This window comes from Trichoderma gamsii (genome assembly GCF_001481775.2).
Source record: "Trichoderma gamsii strain T6085 chromosome Unknown Scaffold_48.2, whole genome shotgun sequence".
NCBI classification, from domain to species: Eukaryota; Fungi; Ascomycota; class Sordariomycetes; order Hypocreales; family Hypocreaceae; genus Trichoderma; species Trichoderma gamsii.
In genome coordinates this window covers 103,417-121,084 of record NW_020171385.1, presented here as the reverse complement: position 1 = coordinate 121,084, position 17,668 = coordinate 103,417, and the positions used below count along the sequence as shown (strand labels likewise).

The following is a 17,668-nucleotide window of genomic DNA, read 5'->3' as shown; positions in this document are numbered from 1 at the left end:
CATGCTAAGATTCAGCTGGCGCTTTAGAGTGCCGCTGTCGCTATTGCTAGCATTGGACCAACAAATCTACTATTGGCCACTATCACGACTAGCAGCTGGTACTATCAGTTTTACTATCAGCCACTACCGCTGCTAGCAGCCACTGGTCCATTTGCCACTGCGGCTTTCAGCCTCTGCTGCCATTTACTTATTGATGTCTATTATTCCAAAATAGATTCGGTATCGGTCAAGCAAGCTGCATGCCAACTGTTCGCGCTATATATGAGCATGACTGATTGCATCTAGCTTAAGGAATGTATATAACCTTGTTTACACAGCCTTCCTTAATCCAAATGAGAACTCTAGTTTGTTCAATACGATACCTTCGACAATATCGGCGTTGTAGCTTGCTCGCAGTCACAACCAACGCTCAGCACATCACCTACTAGAGGAGTATATAACAAACAACTCAACGCTCAGTCCAACTATCGCCACTTTCAGCAAATAAAGACGCCCCTCTTAGTTCAAATTAAAAGAGAACCAGGACTGCTCCTCTGCAGCAGTAGATTCCAGCAATGGCTTCCCCTGCCATCCACAATCGCGGCGGACCCGTCCAGACTGCTCATCCCGGAGTCTTCACCTGCTCACAGTCCATCTGCTCAGACGCCGGCTGCGTGGACAACAGCCTACAGTTTGAATGCATCTCACAAGTCAAAGAAGGCTACGACATCTCCTTTCTCGGGTTGACCATGGAGTGTGACGGAGACAAGAGCGGATACCCGTACTTGGCCTGTACTTGCATCGAGGATTTTGTCAACTGCGATGACAACGGCGCTCTCCAAGGCCGGGGCAGTCCCAGCGTCGTGGGCGCAAACGGCTACGCTTCGGCCACGACGGTGATTGGAAAGAAAGCAGGGAGTGCGGTGAATACTCAGGCTGCGCAGAGTCAGCCGAGTTCAAAGAGTGCCGCCAATAAGCTTGGATGGCAGGTCAAGTTTGGGCTTGTCACTATTGTAACGGCCGCGTTGGTCCTCTGAGAATTTTTAGCAACACTATATACCCAAGAGATTTACCATGATCTGCCCAGTAACTGCTGCATTCGTTATACCATCACTTATCAAGAGGAACGATAGCTGGACATTTAGAGCATGCAGCACAACATATTGAGCTCGTTTATGTGGCCTGAGAGTGCCTATGTCCGGAACATTTCCGGCGGCTAACACAACGCCATTCCATAAGGCTTAGGCCAACTTCTACAACAATCTGTCACACAATCACAACTCCTTACAACTAAAACCAAGAGATGAAAGCAAAAGGTAAAAACACACAACGGCTAGGAGATTATTTTTTAATAATAGGAATGTTTGTAATATTGACTTATATATGGGGGAGCAGACGAGACCCCGAGTTTTCCACGACCTATGGCCGTATGTACTAAAGTACTACCCAACAAAATGTATGAATTACAATGAAGAAGGCGCAGATTACAATATTTGCCTTGCTCTTTCGACTTCTTAGTGATAAATTCATGTGTTAGTTTAATGAGATACCCCGTACATGTCCCAGACATTGTGAACAGACCAACTGGCAAAAATGAAGAGACCACTTCTGCATAATTATACAGTACATGGGGAACCCAGTTCCGCCAACAGGCATAGTTTAGTAGCCATAAGTTATTGGATAATAATCATGATATAGCCCGCTTGTGGGGCAAATTCTGCATGTGTGCCGGCGACATACCATATACCCAAAACACTGTTGGTTTCTATATTTACTCCTTACCAAATTTGTGCGATTGATGCCTGGAACCCCGCGCTTGAAAATGCCTGGAACCCCGCTTTTGAAAAAATTCAATTGATAGCTGAGGAGTGTGTAGTTGAAACTCCTCACTTCATCAAGAGACCATGCGAGATGATGAAGGCCAATAACTCACAAACGACTTTGGTAGAATTTTGTACTCTGCGAAACACCCCTTACTTCTGGTTCCTCCATTCTGCGCTACACCAAGTTGGAGGTTATGTCAGACCCCAAAACCTACACGGTGGGTTGGATATGCGCCATCACCGTCGAATATGTTGCTGCTCAGCTATTCCTTGATGAAGAACATGAAGGACCGCAACATCTTCCTCAAAACGATTACAATAATTATAAATTGGGTAAAATGGGAAGCCACAACGTCGTCATTGCCGTGTTACCTGATGGGGAATATGGGACCTCTTCTGCAGCGCGCGTGGCTGCGGATATGCACCATAGCTTCCCAAATGTTAAAATTGGGTTAGTAGTTGGTATTGGCGGCGGTGCTCCTAACAAAGACAATAAAATTCATTTGGGAGACGTTGTGGTTAGCTCCCCTCGCAATGGTTTGGGCGGCATACTCTCTTATGACTCGGGCAAGGCGATACAAGACCAACCATTTCAGATGTCAAAGTTCTTGAATCAGCCACCCACCTACCTTCGTACAGCAGTACAGGGCCTAAGGACACAGTATGAGATAAGGGGGAATCAGCTTGAGACAGCCATCGTTTCTGTTCTGAACAAAAGGCCAAGGTTACGGAAATACCGACGACCTGACCCAAGCACCGATAGATTATACCGAAGTGACGTTCTTCATCCCATAGGCAACACATCAAAATGCGCCGATGTATGTGGGAATGATCCATTAAATCTAGTATCTCGACCTGAACGAACCGAAGATGAGGATAATCCAATGGTTCACTATGGTATAATTGCTTCTGCAAACACACTCATCAAGGACGCTACGGTACGAGATGAGCTTGCTAAAGAAAAGGGCGTTTTGTGTTTTGAGATGGAGTCGGCTGGATTGATAAACCATTTCCCTTGCTTGGTTATTCGTGGCATATGTGACTACGCGGACACTCATAAGAATGATGATTGGCATGGTTATGCGGCTATGACAGCTGCGGCATATGCGAAAGATCTTCTCCGCCAGATATCCCCGAACAAAGTTGAAGCTGAGCGTAGAAATGACGGTCAACTTGACAAGAGTTAGTCATCCAACCCCTGTGGCATTTATACATGAATGGATTGCTAAGGAAACCCCTGAAAACGAGTTGACGAGAAGTTGGATGCCCTGAGTCAACGCACCATACTTGATAAATTGCCTGTTGCCAGAGAAGCAGCCTTCAACTCAACCCCTGAGGCACAGGAACCAACCTGCCTTGCCGGCACTAGAGTCGACATTCTCCATCGGATATCTGAATGGGCCAACGACTTCAACACCAAACCCATTTTTTGGCTCAGCGGCATGGCTGGGACCGGAAAATCCACAATTTCTCGCACTATTGCTCAGTCCTTTGCTGGCCATCTTGGTGCCAGCTTCTTCTTCAAAAGGGGAGATGCGGACCGAGGGACTGCATCTAAGCTTTTCACGACCATCGCTGCCGACCTGCTCATACGAGAGCCTGCTATCGCTCCGTACGTTAAGCAAGCTATCGACAATGATCCTGCTGTTCCGTGGAGAGGGCTGCAAGAGCAGTTTGATCAGCTCATATCGCAACCTTTGCTCAAATTTGCCGCGGACGGAGGGAAATTTGATTCCGTAATCATCATCATAGACGCCCTTGATGAATGTGAGCGGGAATCTCAGATAAAATCTGTTATCGATCTTCTTTCTCATCTCAAAATTCGACAAGGTCTATGTTTACGAACCTTTGTTACTAGCCGACCTGAGTTACCAGTCCGGCTGGGCTTTCATGCTATTGAGCATAAAAATCTAATCCTTCATGAAATACCTCAAATCATTATCAAACAAGATATATCGCTTTTTCTAGAGTACAAGATGGCGGAAATCCGCGACAAGTTCAATGCTTCCGTCTCAAAAGACCGGCAACTACCTTTAAGCTGGCCTGGTGAGTCTAGCTTTCAGTCTCTGGTAAAGATGGCTGTTCCCTTGTTTATCTTTGCTGCAACTGTTAGTCGCTACATTGCCGATCGTAGGGGCGGAGACCCTGATGAGAAATTAAAAGATATCCTCCTATATGAGTCAAGAAGCCAGGAGTCGAGATTAGACGCAACGTACATGCCTGTGCTGAGCAATTTAATTTCTGGATTATCTACTCGTGAGCGAGAGAAAACAACCAAACAATTTCATGATATCATTGGCTCGGTCATTACTCTCGCAAGCCCCCTGTCTTCACTAGCTCTCAGTCAGATCCTCAATATCTCGAAACGCATCATTGATAGCCAGTTGGATCTACTTCACTCAGTTTTGCGGGTTCCTTCATCACCTGAGTCTCCTATAAGGCTATTGCATATCTCTTTTAGAGATTTCCTAACAGATCCTGACAAGGAAGGAAGGAGCCCTTTCTGGATAGATGAAAAACAAGCACACGCAAGAATGGCAATTAATTGCCTGAATATAATGGAAAAACATCTTAAATGCTGTATTTGCGGCATTCAAGATCTTGGCATGCCTCGCTCTGAAATTCAGCCAGCACATATTGAGGCTTGCCTACCCCCAGAAACTCAATATGCTTGCTTATATTGGACATACCATTTACGAAAAGCGGAGAAATATATGAATGCCAACGAGAAAATTTACAATTTCCTTATATGTCATTTCCTCCATTGGATAGAAGCGCTGAGCCTCATGGGAAGAAGTCATGAAAGTCTTGGCCTGATTAATGAGCTATTCCCTATTCGAGATGTAGGTTGTCGTCTTCACATTTCTACAAAATGATTGAGCTAAAATAATCAAAGCCAATTTCCAATCTAGAGTTGGTATACTTTCTCGATGACGCTATTCGCTTCATCCGTCGAAATATTACTGCCATTGAGGAAACTCCTTTACAATTATACTCGTCCCTACTGGTTTTCGCACCACGAGACAGTGTAATAAAGAACACCTTTAAAGACCACATAAATTGGATAGCCCGTGAACCGGAAACAGAAATGGAAACCTGGAACCAGCATCTACAGACTCTTGAAGGTCATGGCGATGGAATCAAAGCCGTTGTTTTTTCGCATAACTCGTCGTTGCTAGCATCAGCCTCTCGGGATGGGACCGTGCGTATTTGGAATCCCAATACAGGGGAGTGTCTCCAAGAGCTTCAAGTTGACGGCACCGCAGTTCAATCAGTCATCTTCCTAGAAGGATCTACGCGCGTGGCATCAGTATCCAAGAATATGACAATCTGTATCCACGAAGTGGAGACAGGCAGGTGCATACAACAACTGAAGGGATATCATCAAACCCATGAAGCGGCAATTGCGGTATACAACTCAATATTGCTAGCATCAGCTGCAAGTAGTGATATGGTGCGAATCTGGGATATCAATGCTAGAAAATGTCTGCAAGTGCTACGCAGCCATAGTGAGGATGTGTTTTCACTAGCTATCTCAACTGACTTAAAACTTTTGGCTTCGATATCAAACGACAAAACAGCATTTATTTGGGACGTTGATTCAAAAAAACCCATGAAGCGATTTCAAGCCAATGGTGCGATTGCCCTTTCTCGCGATTCAAAGTACATTGTTGCCGGGGGCATCGATAACTCGGTAGGAGTTTGGCCTGTTACCCATGGAAATATACTGCACAAGTTTGAGGGTCATACTGGCCAGATCACAGCGCTTACCTTTTCAGACGACTCAAAATTGGTAGCGTCAGCTTCTGTTGATCGAACAGTAAAGATATGGCATGTTGAGCAAGGAGTATGTATCCAAGAGATGCAGAACTATAGCAGATGGATTTCCTCAATCACATTTTCACATGATTCGGCGATTGTAGCACTAGCATCGGATGACAGCACTATAAGGATCTGGAATATTGAAGGAAACCAAGAGATTGAAGATTCTCCTGATCAATGGGGCCCGGTTATGTCGATTGTTCCATCGCCAGATTCGACGCTGGTCGCATCGCTACATTATGCTGAACGAGCGGTGCGGATGTGGCATGTCGACAATGGAGAATGCATGGGTGAAATTGTCAGTGATGACTGGGTGGATTCAGCTAACTTTTCGCTCGATTCAGCATTTTTAGCAACGCGTGCAGTAGACCAGACGGCACATATCTGGCGTACCGATTCCGGTGAATGCGTATACGAGATCCTGAGTTGTAGTGCTTGGTTAGAATCAGTAACCTTTTCGCACGACTCAGCGTTAGTGGCATCAGCTTCTATTGACGGTTGTGTGGTGCAGATATTGGATGTCAAGGAGCATAAGCAGATACAAACTCTTCACGGCCACACGGGGATGATTCGCTCAATTACCTTTTCCCATGACTCAGCTCTGATGCTTACTGCCTCGGAGGATAAGACAGCACGACTCTGGCATATCGAATCCGGGTTATGTTTACAGGAGCTTCAAGGTCATGCCTGTGAGATTACATTCGCTGTCTTCTCTTACGATTCAGCCCTTGCTACATCGACCTCGTCTGATAAACTGCGAATCTGGGATGTTCAATCGGGCTCATGTCTTCAAGAATTTCCTGGGCACGCCAGTGATCCTAAAATAGCTGCATTTTCGCATGATTCAGCCCTTTTAGCAGTATCCTATCAGGATAATATGGTACGGTTATGGCAAGTCCATACAGGCAACTGCCTGTTAGAGATCGATCTCGGAGCAACGACAACTCGCTTGAGTTTTTCAACATCTCTTTCAATTTTGGCTACCGATGTTGGAGCTATCAATCTACAGTATCTGAGTCGACAACCCTCTCACAAAGATGAACATCATGCACCTTTTTGTGGATATGGTATTAGCAAAGATCGTGCTTGGATTACATGGAACGGCAAGAACACCTTGTGGCTACCTCCAGAGTATCGGCCATCATGCTCTACTGTGCTTGGGTCTACAGTGATGTTCGGTACTTACTCTGGCAGTGTTATATCATTTAGATTTCCAGGTGACCCAGAGTTATAGAATGCTCCACGCCAAAATTTCCTTAGCATGCGTTCTAATTCGTTAAGCGTGCAGGATACAAGCAGGAGGCAGATATGTCAAGGGCGTCTCAGAGAAGGAGTGTGAATAGCAAAAGTCCTTGGGTTGATGGATAACCGATATCGAACTTTTAGATTTTAAGAAAGAAAAAAGAAAACAGGGAAAAGAAAAGAAAAACAGTGGTCGAATTGATACTGTTAAATGATACGGTCGTGTGATGCTGTTCAGTATAAACAACTTGACGGAACCCCGAGTTTTCCATTACCTATGGTCGCATGTGACTAGTGGTGGCTTCAGTTTACTCATGGTTCGTTTGCTGCTAGAAGATTCTTAATGACACGGAATGCGACAGCAGAGATTAAAGTAGATGGTTCAATAGTTTATTTGGGCCATGAGACGAAACCAATGTCGGGAAACCATTTGTTCTAGCAGCTGGAGCGGCATTCCCTTGGAACGAAACCACTGGCACGGATGAAGCATCTCTAAGCTTCTCTTTTGCTTGAGAATAGCTGGGCCACTCGGTTTAGTTACCAGTTCTAGCCAGGTAGCTATCAATGGATCACAAGGCTTGTCAAAATGGCCCCTGGCAATGCTCTATGCATCAACTGACGAATCATCACAAACTTGCAAGAAAACTGCGAGCCAAGATTAATGCCCTCAGGCAGGAATCCCACCCATGGCTGCTGGCTACTACGAGGTGTGAGTTGAAATTCACAACTTAGACAGCCGTCTTTACAACGACGCAAGATGGGGTGTCAAACATGGATGGTTCGAGTCAGACAGAGTAGCAGACTCGCTTGGTGGAGGGGACGTATCCTACATCCATATGGGCGGCGCTCCAGGCCCAGGTATCTTCTGCACTGCTTATTACAGCTACCCGGGATGGCCAAGCGTATTTTAGATCTCTTACGTGGACTTCTGATAAATAGCAACGGTCGATAAGACAGCTAGCATTCTTTTAATGGCTAGATTGTCCGCTTCTACGTTCAGCAGATGTGATTGGTGGCCTCTATCCCAAAGTATTCGATGTACGAATTACAAGGTGCTAAATGGCTTCCTATCTATTATTGAAATATGAACCTTTTTAAGAGCGGAAGGGCTTTGGTAATACAAGCTGATAACTAGAGGTTGGGTCAATATTATAGAAGATACTAGTGTATATCGAGTAATGTATAGCGGTTTTGTCACGACCCTGTATCTAGTAGTTGAATTGATGGAATAACAGACCTACATGCTAAGCAGCCTGGAAGCACCTTGGAGCTTTTGTTATTTAACGATAGGCTTTACTTTGTACTTGTAAAATGATTATAGATATTTTGCGTTGTGGCATGTTGACTTGACCCTTGCTCTCCATAGCGGCTTAAGCCAAAGACCCATCAGGCCGACCACGATTGTCATTGCTGTTCCAGCAAACACGTACTTGTGAAAACATGATGTTTATTAACAGACCTAAGCTTCATCTCCCAAATCAAGCCTCAGGATTGTATGCCTACGCATCATAGCCTCGGCTACTCGAGCCAATATTATTCGTCTTTCTCGATGCTTACAACAAGTGCAGATGCCAGAGCATTTCCGTCCTCGGCAACTGATATGACCCAAATCCAATCACCCACATCCGATTTTTGGGGCTAGTTCGGTTCCTCAAAGTCCTGAGACGGCGGGATCAAGCCCGGATGACACACAAGCTTCCTTGCAAGGTCCTGTGCATACGCGCACATTGTCAGTGTCGGGTTCCAACTTCCTGACGTGGGAAACACCGCTCCACCCGTAACAAACTAAACGTGCATTGTTAGTTGAGGCTTGTAACGAGAACTTCATGTAATGGGTGTACTCACTACATTCGCAATTCCATGTGGTCGGTACAAGCTGTCACATGAGCCACCTTTCTGCTTGCGTCCAACAAAAGCCGTGCTTCCCTCATGGACCACACCGGGCGCACGAATCGATTCCCAGGCGGGTTTCTTCTCGACCCATTTATTAGCTGTGTCGTCCCAGTATTCAATCACTTTCGGCTGATTGCCAGAAAGGACTTCAATTGTCTTGTAGATTGCCTCGTCCATAGTATCCCACATCCTTTTATCTTTTGGGCTCAACGTATATTGTACGGTGATATTGGATGTAGGATCAGGCGTGTTGTTCAGTTTGACCCAATTCTTCCTATTGTCTTCATCCAGCTCACCCAATCCCGAGAGGACTGTCATTTCACATTAGTATAACCACTGAGATTGCAGGTAACTATACGTGCTTACCAAACACAATATGCTTCTCAGAGCCCTTGAGCTGCTCATCCGTTGCGGCTGCGGCATAGTCAGGACATTCCCGCCCTGCGTCCTCGGCGTCGGCCTCTGGATTGGGACTATGGATGGCAGTAATCCCAACATGGTACTGGCGATGCGTATTCGGATCTTTTCCAGCAAGATATGTGCAAGCAAGCTGGAGCGATTTATCCCCATTCCAATGGATAGCTTCACGCGGAATACGTGCTGCAATGTTTGACCGGACATGGCCTGTCAAGCGTTTGCCAACATTGCCATGTGAGGGACGACACTCCTCGAACGAGTTGAGAAGTAATGTGGCATTAGGAACGGCCTGTGATGGGTGTCAACATCTGATTTACAATGGGGGTAGTGTCCAAGCAACTTACTCCAGCGCATAAAACTACTTTTGTATCGTCGTCAGTCCATGAGAGCACTCCCCGACTGGTTTCAATAGCTCGGACGACTCCTCCCTCGTCCTTCTTAAGTCCACTGACGGTACAATTGATCATTAGCTCCAATGGCCGTCCTTGTTCCGTCTCAGCAAGTTTGCGCTGACTTTCGTGCAGCGCAATTAGTGGGCCAGGAACGGAAAACTTGTTGAAGCGCATGATGGATGTGGGCGACTTGGGACCAACAGCCAAGGGAGCTGGCCCGACAGAATCAGCAGTGGGAATCTGACCTAGTCTCTTCCCGAGAAGGTCATCAATGGCGTTCTGCATTTCACAGTAAATGCCGTCTCTTATCTTGTCGGCTGATATCACATTAAGCAACTTCTCAGCAGAATGCCAGAACCCGTCCTCCTTGGACGCATCAATCATGGATTTTGGAAAGTCCCTCATCAAGTCTTGAGTAGGTTGCGGGGTGTAGGCAGACCAAAAGGTGCTCCTCCCGCCGAAGAATGGGCATGATCCATGGAGGAAGCCAAGCTCCTTCGTCTTGAACGTCTCTGTAGAAAGTGTCCAGGGATAGGTTTCCGATGGGCCTCCGAGCACCGTCTTGAAAGGCAGAGGGAGGTTTTGGAAGTGGGTTGGAAGCCAAATGTCTATTGGCAGTCAGTATCAACATTGAACGTTTCAAGACGCATTTAGCAACACATACCACCTCTTTCTATGCACAAGATTCGCTTCTTCTTATCATGCTTCAGCACCTCATCAATGAAGGCCAGTGCGGTGAAACCAGATCCAATCACAATGTAGTCAAACTTGCCATGGGAACGCATATCTTCCCAGGTATTATTACTAGAGTCGCGTTAGTATCGGCGGACCGAGCACACGGCCAAAGAGCGATGATTACCTGACAAAGTAGTCCTGAACCATGACAGATGTAGCAGATGGGTTCTGCTCACCAGGAACAGGGAATCCCCCAACGCTAGCATGCTTTGATGTACGAGCAGGGTCGAGAGATTCTTGGCCAAACCGATTGTATGGAATCTGGTCATGGAGAGTCATGGTGAAGAAAATAAGATTGTAATAGTGCCAAGGTCAGTAGATTGAATATGATTGTCTGTGTAGTCATGAGAAAACAACACGAGAACCATGGACGCTTTTATATAGCAGGTCCCAGCCATAATCAAAACTCCATGTCTATTTCCATACTGATTCGACCACAGCCGTCTCAATACTTTGACCACCTCTGGAGGGCAGTCCTGCCACGAATGGTTTGCAAAGCCATTGGCTGCCTTTCAGAGGCGGAGGCGGAGGCGGAGGCGGAGCCTACGGGCGGCCCGAAGCGGCGCTCGGAAGGCAGCTGAGTTGCTTGTCATTTTAGTGGCATCCCTTGAAGCCTCGTGCATTCCAACCCGTAGCGCCAATTCAGCTGGACTCTCTTCCAATCGCCTTCTGGCAGACCCCTGTCTCAGCTCCCCATAAGCCGCGCCACCACCTCTTTTGCTACTCTTCTGCATCCCATCAATAGTCTGCAGCAGCTGAAATTCAACTAATACTGCCTATTAACTACGAGCTCTTTTATTGCATCTCTAAGAGGAAAAGATGGTGGTAAATGGCGGCAAAGGGAGGTACGGGCCGCCAATCGCCCTCCAAGTCACCGAGCTGAACGTGGAGGGAAACCGGTGAATGTATATACAGACTGCCACCCATATTTGTGTTTAAACGGAATGTTTCAGGATGCCCGTGGGCATATGCAAAGACCGGGACTAGCCGCAGGCGGTTTTGCCCTTTTAGATTAGGTGGCTATTTATTACAAGGCGTTTTTCCTAGCTGCTATTCTCGCTCATGGGCCAGAGCTGTGATTACTAGCGCTCTAGATCGCAGCAGCAAGTATAAATACCGAATTTGACCAAACTAGGTGCAGATTGACACACCCAAGAGAAGTGCTCAGCGGGACACCCGAGTTCTCCACTTCATACGTATGGTCGTTTCTACAGAATATTGTGCTGCGACGACTTAAAACCTTTAGCAACAGCGTGTGGGTATGCGGTTAGTGCTTTATACAGTATGATGTTGAGATGATCTCACAAAGGATCGTAAGAGGAAACTCGTTATATGAGAACTGAGAATACGAATTTACAGCTATGAGCTGAGCAAGGCTACCCCTATTTCTTTGTCTAAGGAATTGTAGGCTAGATAGTCGAGTGTGGAAAGGGTTGCATCAGGAGTTTCGACGTTAGACGGGGCGAGCATAGCGACGCAGTGTCTGTTTCATTCCAGAAGAAGGACCCTTAGGGCACTTAAGGCAAACCGATTAAGACTATTCCTTTGCATTTCAAGAAGAAAAAGACGCTCCCACAGAAGGAGACAGATGCCTTAGTACCACCAAAGAGATATACATTCATGGTCGTTCTGGAGTGTTAGCTAGGAATACTTGGTATATATTACAGCATTGTTAAGAAACTTCTATAAGAGTGAACGCCACTTATAGCGCCTGGCTATACATATGATATTACAGAAGTAGTTTCTTGCAGGTTCTATTCGCCTTAGACACCAGGTATAAAAAGGAGTGCAGAGCGGGTGGGTGGGGTGGAGGTTAAGACAATATTATCGACGACAATTCAGCACCATGCAATTGGAGCAGCTGTACAACGGCCTCGTTCCCGTACCAACTTACGGCATACGATAGCGGCGTCCGGCCGTCCTTATCGGCCGCCTCAATCTGCGCGCCCCGGTCAAGCAGCAGCTGTACAACGGCCTCGTTCCCGTACCAACTTACGGCATACGATAGCGGCGTCCGGCCGTCCTTATCGGCCGCCTCAATCTGCGCGCCCCGGTCAAGCAGCAGCCGCACAACAGCTTCATTTCTATTCTTATCCACGGCATACGATAGCGATGTCCGGCCGTCCTTGTCGGCCGCCTCAATCTGCGCGCCCCGGTCAAGTAGCAGCCGCACAACAGCCTCGTTCCCGTTCCGCGCGGCATGCGACAGCGGCGTTCGGCCGTCCTTATCAGCCGCCTCAGTCTGCGCGCCCCGGTCAAGCAGCAGCTGTACAACGGCCTCGTTCCCGTTCCCCGCGGCATGCGACAGCGGCGTCCGGCCATCCTCACCGGCTGCCTCTATCTGCGCACCCTGGTTAAGCAGCAGCCGCACAATAGCCTCGTTCCCGTTCCCCGCGGCATGCGACAGCGGCGTCCGGCCATCCTCACCGTCCGCCTCGATGTGGGCACCGCAGGAGAGCAGCGCTCTTAAACAAGCTTCATGACCATTGGACGCTGCGTAACCCAAAGGTGTATGGCCACGCTCCCTATCTTGTGCGTCAATTGTTGGTGTCATGAACCCGAGTAAGTGTGTCAAGAGGAATAGATTGCCGCGCGCCGCAGCGTAATGGAGCACGGCCGTAGTTTTTGAAAGTGAGAACGCATTTTGGTATTCTATTTGATCAATAATCTTGTCCGAGGCATTGTAATGAGGCTGAAGTATCTTGTATACCTCTTCATGACCATTTTTTAAAGCAGTCAAGATAGGGCGTTTGTATCTCTCTCCTTTCAAATGAGCATCAAATCCGTTGTCAACTGCAGATCGGACTAGAGACGGTAGGTTGTGCTCAGCAAGGATGTAGACTAAAGAAGCCTTGATTGTATAACGACGAACTTCATACTTTTGAAACAAGTTAATTAGATAAAGCCAACGTTTCAATGCGAAGTTCCTCAAGAATGTAATCTGAGGAATATTGTCCTCGGCAGAATTGGCATGATGAAGAACATGTCGTGTCGCGTAGTCAAGAAATGGGAACTCTTCTGGGACTTGAGTTCGTAAAACTTTTGCCCGCTCTGACGATGCGGCAGGCAGAGGCTGTGGTACGATTGCGGAAATGTCAATGTTGCAATAGTTATCACAGCATTGTTTCAACCGATCGTGGCTGTAACTTTCAAAGTTCGCTGCGTGATTGGGCCATAACTGGCGAATCCCATCGTCCTTGATGAGAAAATCGCGTACCGACTCATGAATGAACTGCACAGTTCGCTTCTTCGACTTGACAAGTTCGGCAAGGCCTTTTGAAGAGCTAAGAAGATACAGCTCCATGGCTGTAGTGGTAGTGGATTCTCGGTCCCACCTAACCAAGTTCTCAGGGCTTGGGTCCAGCCCTGATACGAGGGCAAAGTAGTACTCCTCACACGTCAAGGGTCTTGCTGCATACAAGATCCACTGGATGCAAAGTAACAGATCGTCCATATTCTCATTGTCCCGGCAAAGTATATCCTTGAAAAGGTTACTAAGCCCATCGGGCAGCTCCCTTAGTCGCCCCTTTACTGCCCACATGCGACCATTGCGGAACTCTCTGTTGAGTATGTCAACGACGAGCACCACCCACAGAAAAACTCCTGATGCTCTCTCTAGGATTTCGGCAGAGACCTCTTGAGACGCCTTGCCGTTGCCAGCTTTAAATTTGCTTCTCACATATTTCTCAAGGTCTTCGCCATGGCCTGACTGATCCTCTAAGGTGAGTTTCAACCCGTTGCGTATCTCGATATGTGGGTAGTGGCGACTGGAAAAACAGATGTAAATTTTCGCTTGGCTTTCAGAAGCTTGATCTCCAAGGTCTTCGAAATACTCGACCATGTCCTCAACCTCAGATATATCACATTCATCCAGGGCATCGATGAAGCAAATAATCTGTCGCTGTCCAAGTCTGGTAACCGCATGGGTAAAAAGAGCCTGAAGCGTTTCAATATCCCAGGTAGCCCGGTTGTGCTTCGCTTGATAGATATGGTCTGAATCGTGTAAAACGTCTGGGAATTTTTGAATAACTTGAAAAAGTAAGGACCGGTACATTCCCTCTGTTGACTTTTCAAGATGAACGCCTCGAGCGTTGAAGAAAAAAGAGATGACGGTTGCGTCAGCTGTTGCTTTCCACTTGTTTTTCGCGTGGGTGTAGGCAAACTTCATCAATGTTGACTTCCCAGCTCCAGGCTTTCCACTGATCCACAAGAACCCATGATGACTGGGAAAATGGATTGGTTCAAGCCACTCGACGTACTTTGGGTGGCCAAGTAACCATTCGCAAGTTTTGGAATGTTGAGTCTTGATTGTTGCATGGCGCGAGTCGATTTGCTCAAACGTTAATGAGTCCGACAATGCTTCCACTCGACTCCGGAGCAATTCTAGGTCTGCGAGGAGATCAGTCAAGACTCCAACATTCAACGTTTCAGCACGTACCTGTTGTAGGATAAGTCGCCTCAGCATCCCTTCGTTGCTGTGTGGGTATGACAGACAGGAGTTCCTTGGCATATGCAGCAGCGACAGCAGCGGAATACTTCTGCCAGGCCTTGTTCTTGTGAGAATCTGAGTAGTCGCAGATGCCGCGAATGGCAAGGCAGGGGAAATCATGCAGCCCTGCAGCCTCCATCTCAAAGCAGATGATGCCAAGTTCCTCCGCCATCTTAGCACGAGTTTCGCCGTCTTTGATGACCTGGTTGCCGGATGCAATTCTGCCATAGTGGACTCTGGGTTTCGCGGTCTCCCGATGAGGCCGTTCCAGAACCTCCCATGAGCTACAGCGCTCGCAGCTGTCCACCTCTTGCGTATGCTTGTACGTGTGGCGGAACAGTCGATCTGGCAAGCTAGGTCGAGCGTATGAGACCATTTGCTCGTTTCGGTCGAGCATGTCGCAGAGGATGCTGGGAATTCTGCTGGGCGCGTTTTCATAATCTGCCTGTAGCTTAGACACCGCCGTCAGGATCGTGTGAGGAGGCGTGGTGGTGCGGCCTGTTCGCTGAAACTGGCCATCGGGCAATATCTTGCCCAAGTCGTACTGCATCACTTCATTCCCGACTACAACATCTCCTAATCGTATGTCGATGCCGCCATCGGGCACGCCACCACCAATCCCAACCATCAATCGAATGGTGATCGAGGGGAAGCTTCGACTCATATTGCTGGCCACCGTAGCGGCGTTGTTCGTGCCGTATTGGCTCGATGGAAGGCATGCGATGACAACATTATGCCCACAAACGCGACCAAAGGTGTAGTTATTGCTATCGCCTTTCTGGGGGGGCAAGGGGACGTGAGTGCTGTCTAGTATAGCTATTGCCGCAGCCATCTCGATGGGGAGGGCGCAAACCCAGCCAACGGTGTAGTCGCAGTAGCCAAGGGTTTGCCAGTCGCCATTGTTCGATTGGTGGCGTTTCGAGCGGATCGAGAGTGCATCATCGTCGTTTCGACTTCTCTTTCTGTTCTCTGGAGCCTCCATGATCTGCCGCTGTCATCAGGCGGGGCAACAGGTCTCGGTTCGTTGAATATGTGCGCTGCTGGGGTAGACAGACCCGTCATGTGCTCATCCATGCCTCTTCAAACGAGCTTTGATGGAGGATAATAGTGAAATGCCGAGGGGCTGCGACTGGTGCAGCAAGAGAGGCAAGATTGGGAGCAAGATGGGGGAAAACTGAGGACGAGTTTGAGCCGCAGGTCAGGCTGGCGGTTGGAGCCTGATGCTGATTTCGCTGGTTTTCGAGGCATCGTGATTCGTCGAACTGTCGCCGCAGGCATTCAGCTGCCTGCAGGCTGTGCTGAAATTATGCCTTGCTGAGATGCAGACGTCTACTCGAATAGCAGACACGCCGGGCCTTTTGACGCCGGGATTTACTTGTCACTTGAGACCGTTGCTCTGTCAACCAACAGCCAACAGCAGGATCCTCGTAGGCGAATGTTGGCCAAATTACACCGCACTTTGTTTCCATTGCAAAGAGAGCATCTTATGCTAATACCTACATACTTGTACATAGTAAGACCCTGCATTTTCCGGGGCTTTCCAGCGCCTCGAGAGTTTGTACTGGCTGAATGCGAGCAGGGATTGCTATCGTCAGGCGGGGAGCGGATTAAGCTCAGGGAATATGCTACGCGCTAGCCGGATCGATTCACTCACTCCCCACCTCAGGTTTCCCTGCCAGCCCACATAGTTGGAGAAAATCTATCCATAGCATATTAACACTTGTTGTGCCAATATATCACATATGCGTGTTGCGGGAGCCTATGAGTCCTCTTTATTTCCTCCGCGCTTCTGGATTGGATCAGCGGCCTTCTAACACCTCAGCCGAAGCGCAGCAGGCGGTACACGCGTGCAGATCAAACTTCAATGTGATATATAAAAATTAAGACCTTGGCTCCAGCCAGGTGCGTAAGCTGAACAGGGCATCGCAAGTGGAGGAGGTGTTTGATTGCAGAGGCATAAGTTGCTGAAAATGGCCTATGGCCATCCATAACACAAAGCATGAACTTAACAGGACCCCGAGTTTTCCACGACTTATGGATATATGTACCTGTCATTCACTCCGGTCGGCTTATATAAATATATTTTATGAGTCAGCTATGCGGAGGTATCTAGGTAATATATAAGGATACAATCGAAATTCTGTCCGTAACGTCTTGAGAAATATGATGGGCTCGTACTGCAATTAGTTAGGTCACTGTTAATGAAGAAAGAGCACGCCTTTTGTACATACACGGGAGTGTCGGCATTTGTAAAAGACACAGACTCCTATAGGCCCAACTTGACGACCGCTTTGAACCCTGATTCGTAGAACCTTTTGAAAGATGATTAGACAATGGATCGGCGCATAGTGGGAATTCGCCTTCTTCTTTGAGTACGCAACAATGGCAAGATGCCTCATCCTGGCCTGCTATAAGGTGGGATGCATTTCCATACCATGTGGGTCATGGCCGTTGAGGTTATGTTCATAATGACCCGCAATCTTCTTCAATCATTAATTTTAATACAATGATTGGTTGAGGCTGTAAACTGGTGTGAAGAAAAAGAGGGAATTCTTCAACAATAAGCACACGTTTCTCAACTTTACACACCACGATAACACTATGTGAGTTATCCAGTACTCGCTACTGCTGCTACGGCTGCTACTTCTATTACTTCTACTAAGCTACACGTATGTTCAAGGTCTGGTGTTAGATAACAGAACTGATTTGCTGTATGACTTTGTTTAATGAAATAGTGTCTATGTTTTAAACTTGTGTATGCATTTTTATTTTGCAATCCCTATTGTTCTTTGCATATGTATTGACTGTCATTGTGACCATGCGCCATCTTCATACATCGTCATAATGAGCGCCGAACGCATCAAGCCAACCATTCC

General features: G+C 47.5%; 4 protein-coding genes across 4 annotated transcripts; 2 read left to right on the top strand and 2 right to left on the bottom strand.

The window, feature by feature from the left end:
• Window positions 1-554: 554 nt before the first annotated feature.
• TGAM01_v209577 (hypothetical protein) lies at window positions 555-1,016 on the top strand (the record flags this gene model as incomplete). Its single annotated transcript, XM_018800860.1, has 1 exon — window positions 555-1,016. The coding sequence occupies one exon, from the start codon at window positions 555-557 to the stop codon at window positions 1,014-1,016; it is 462 nt and encodes a 153-aa protein (XP_018665692.1).
• A 980-nt stretch (window positions 1,017-1,996) lies between these two features.
• On the top strand, window positions 1,997-6,858 carry TGAM01_v209576 (pfs domain-containing protein; the record flags this gene model as incomplete). Its single annotated transcript, XM_018800859.1, has 3 exons — window positions 1,997-2,984; window positions 3,051-3,910; window positions 4,699-6,858. 3 exons carry the CDS (start codon window positions 1,997-1,999, stop codon window positions 6,856-6,858), a joined length of 4,008 nt encoding a protein of 1,335 aa, XP_018665691.1.
• A 1,646-nt stretch (window positions 6,859-8,504) lies between these two features.
• TGAM01_v209575 (hypothetical protein) lies at window positions 8,505-10,582 on the bottom strand (the record flags this gene model as incomplete). Its single annotated transcript, XM_018800858.1, has 6 exons — window positions 8,505-8,651; window positions 8,712-9,070; window positions 9,126-9,465; window positions 9,521-10,176; window positions 10,233-10,372; window positions 10,428-10,582. The coding sequence occupies 6 exons, from the start codon at window positions 10,580-10,582 to the stop codon at window positions 8,505-8,507; spliced, it is 1,797 nt and encodes a 598-aa protein (XP_018665690.1).
• Window positions 10,583-12,116: 1,534 nt separating this feature from the next.
• Window positions 12,117-15,774, bottom strand: TGAM01_v209574 (hypothetical protein; the record flags this gene model as incomplete). The annotated part of the gene is made up of 2 exons (XM_018800857.2): window positions 12,117-14,692; window positions 14,742-15,774. 2 exons carry the CDS (start codon window positions 15,772-15,774, stop codon window positions 12,117-12,119), a joined length of 3,609 nt encoding a protein of 1,202 aa, XP_018665689.2.
• Between the last annotated feature and the right edge of the window lie 1,894 nt (window positions 15,775-17,668).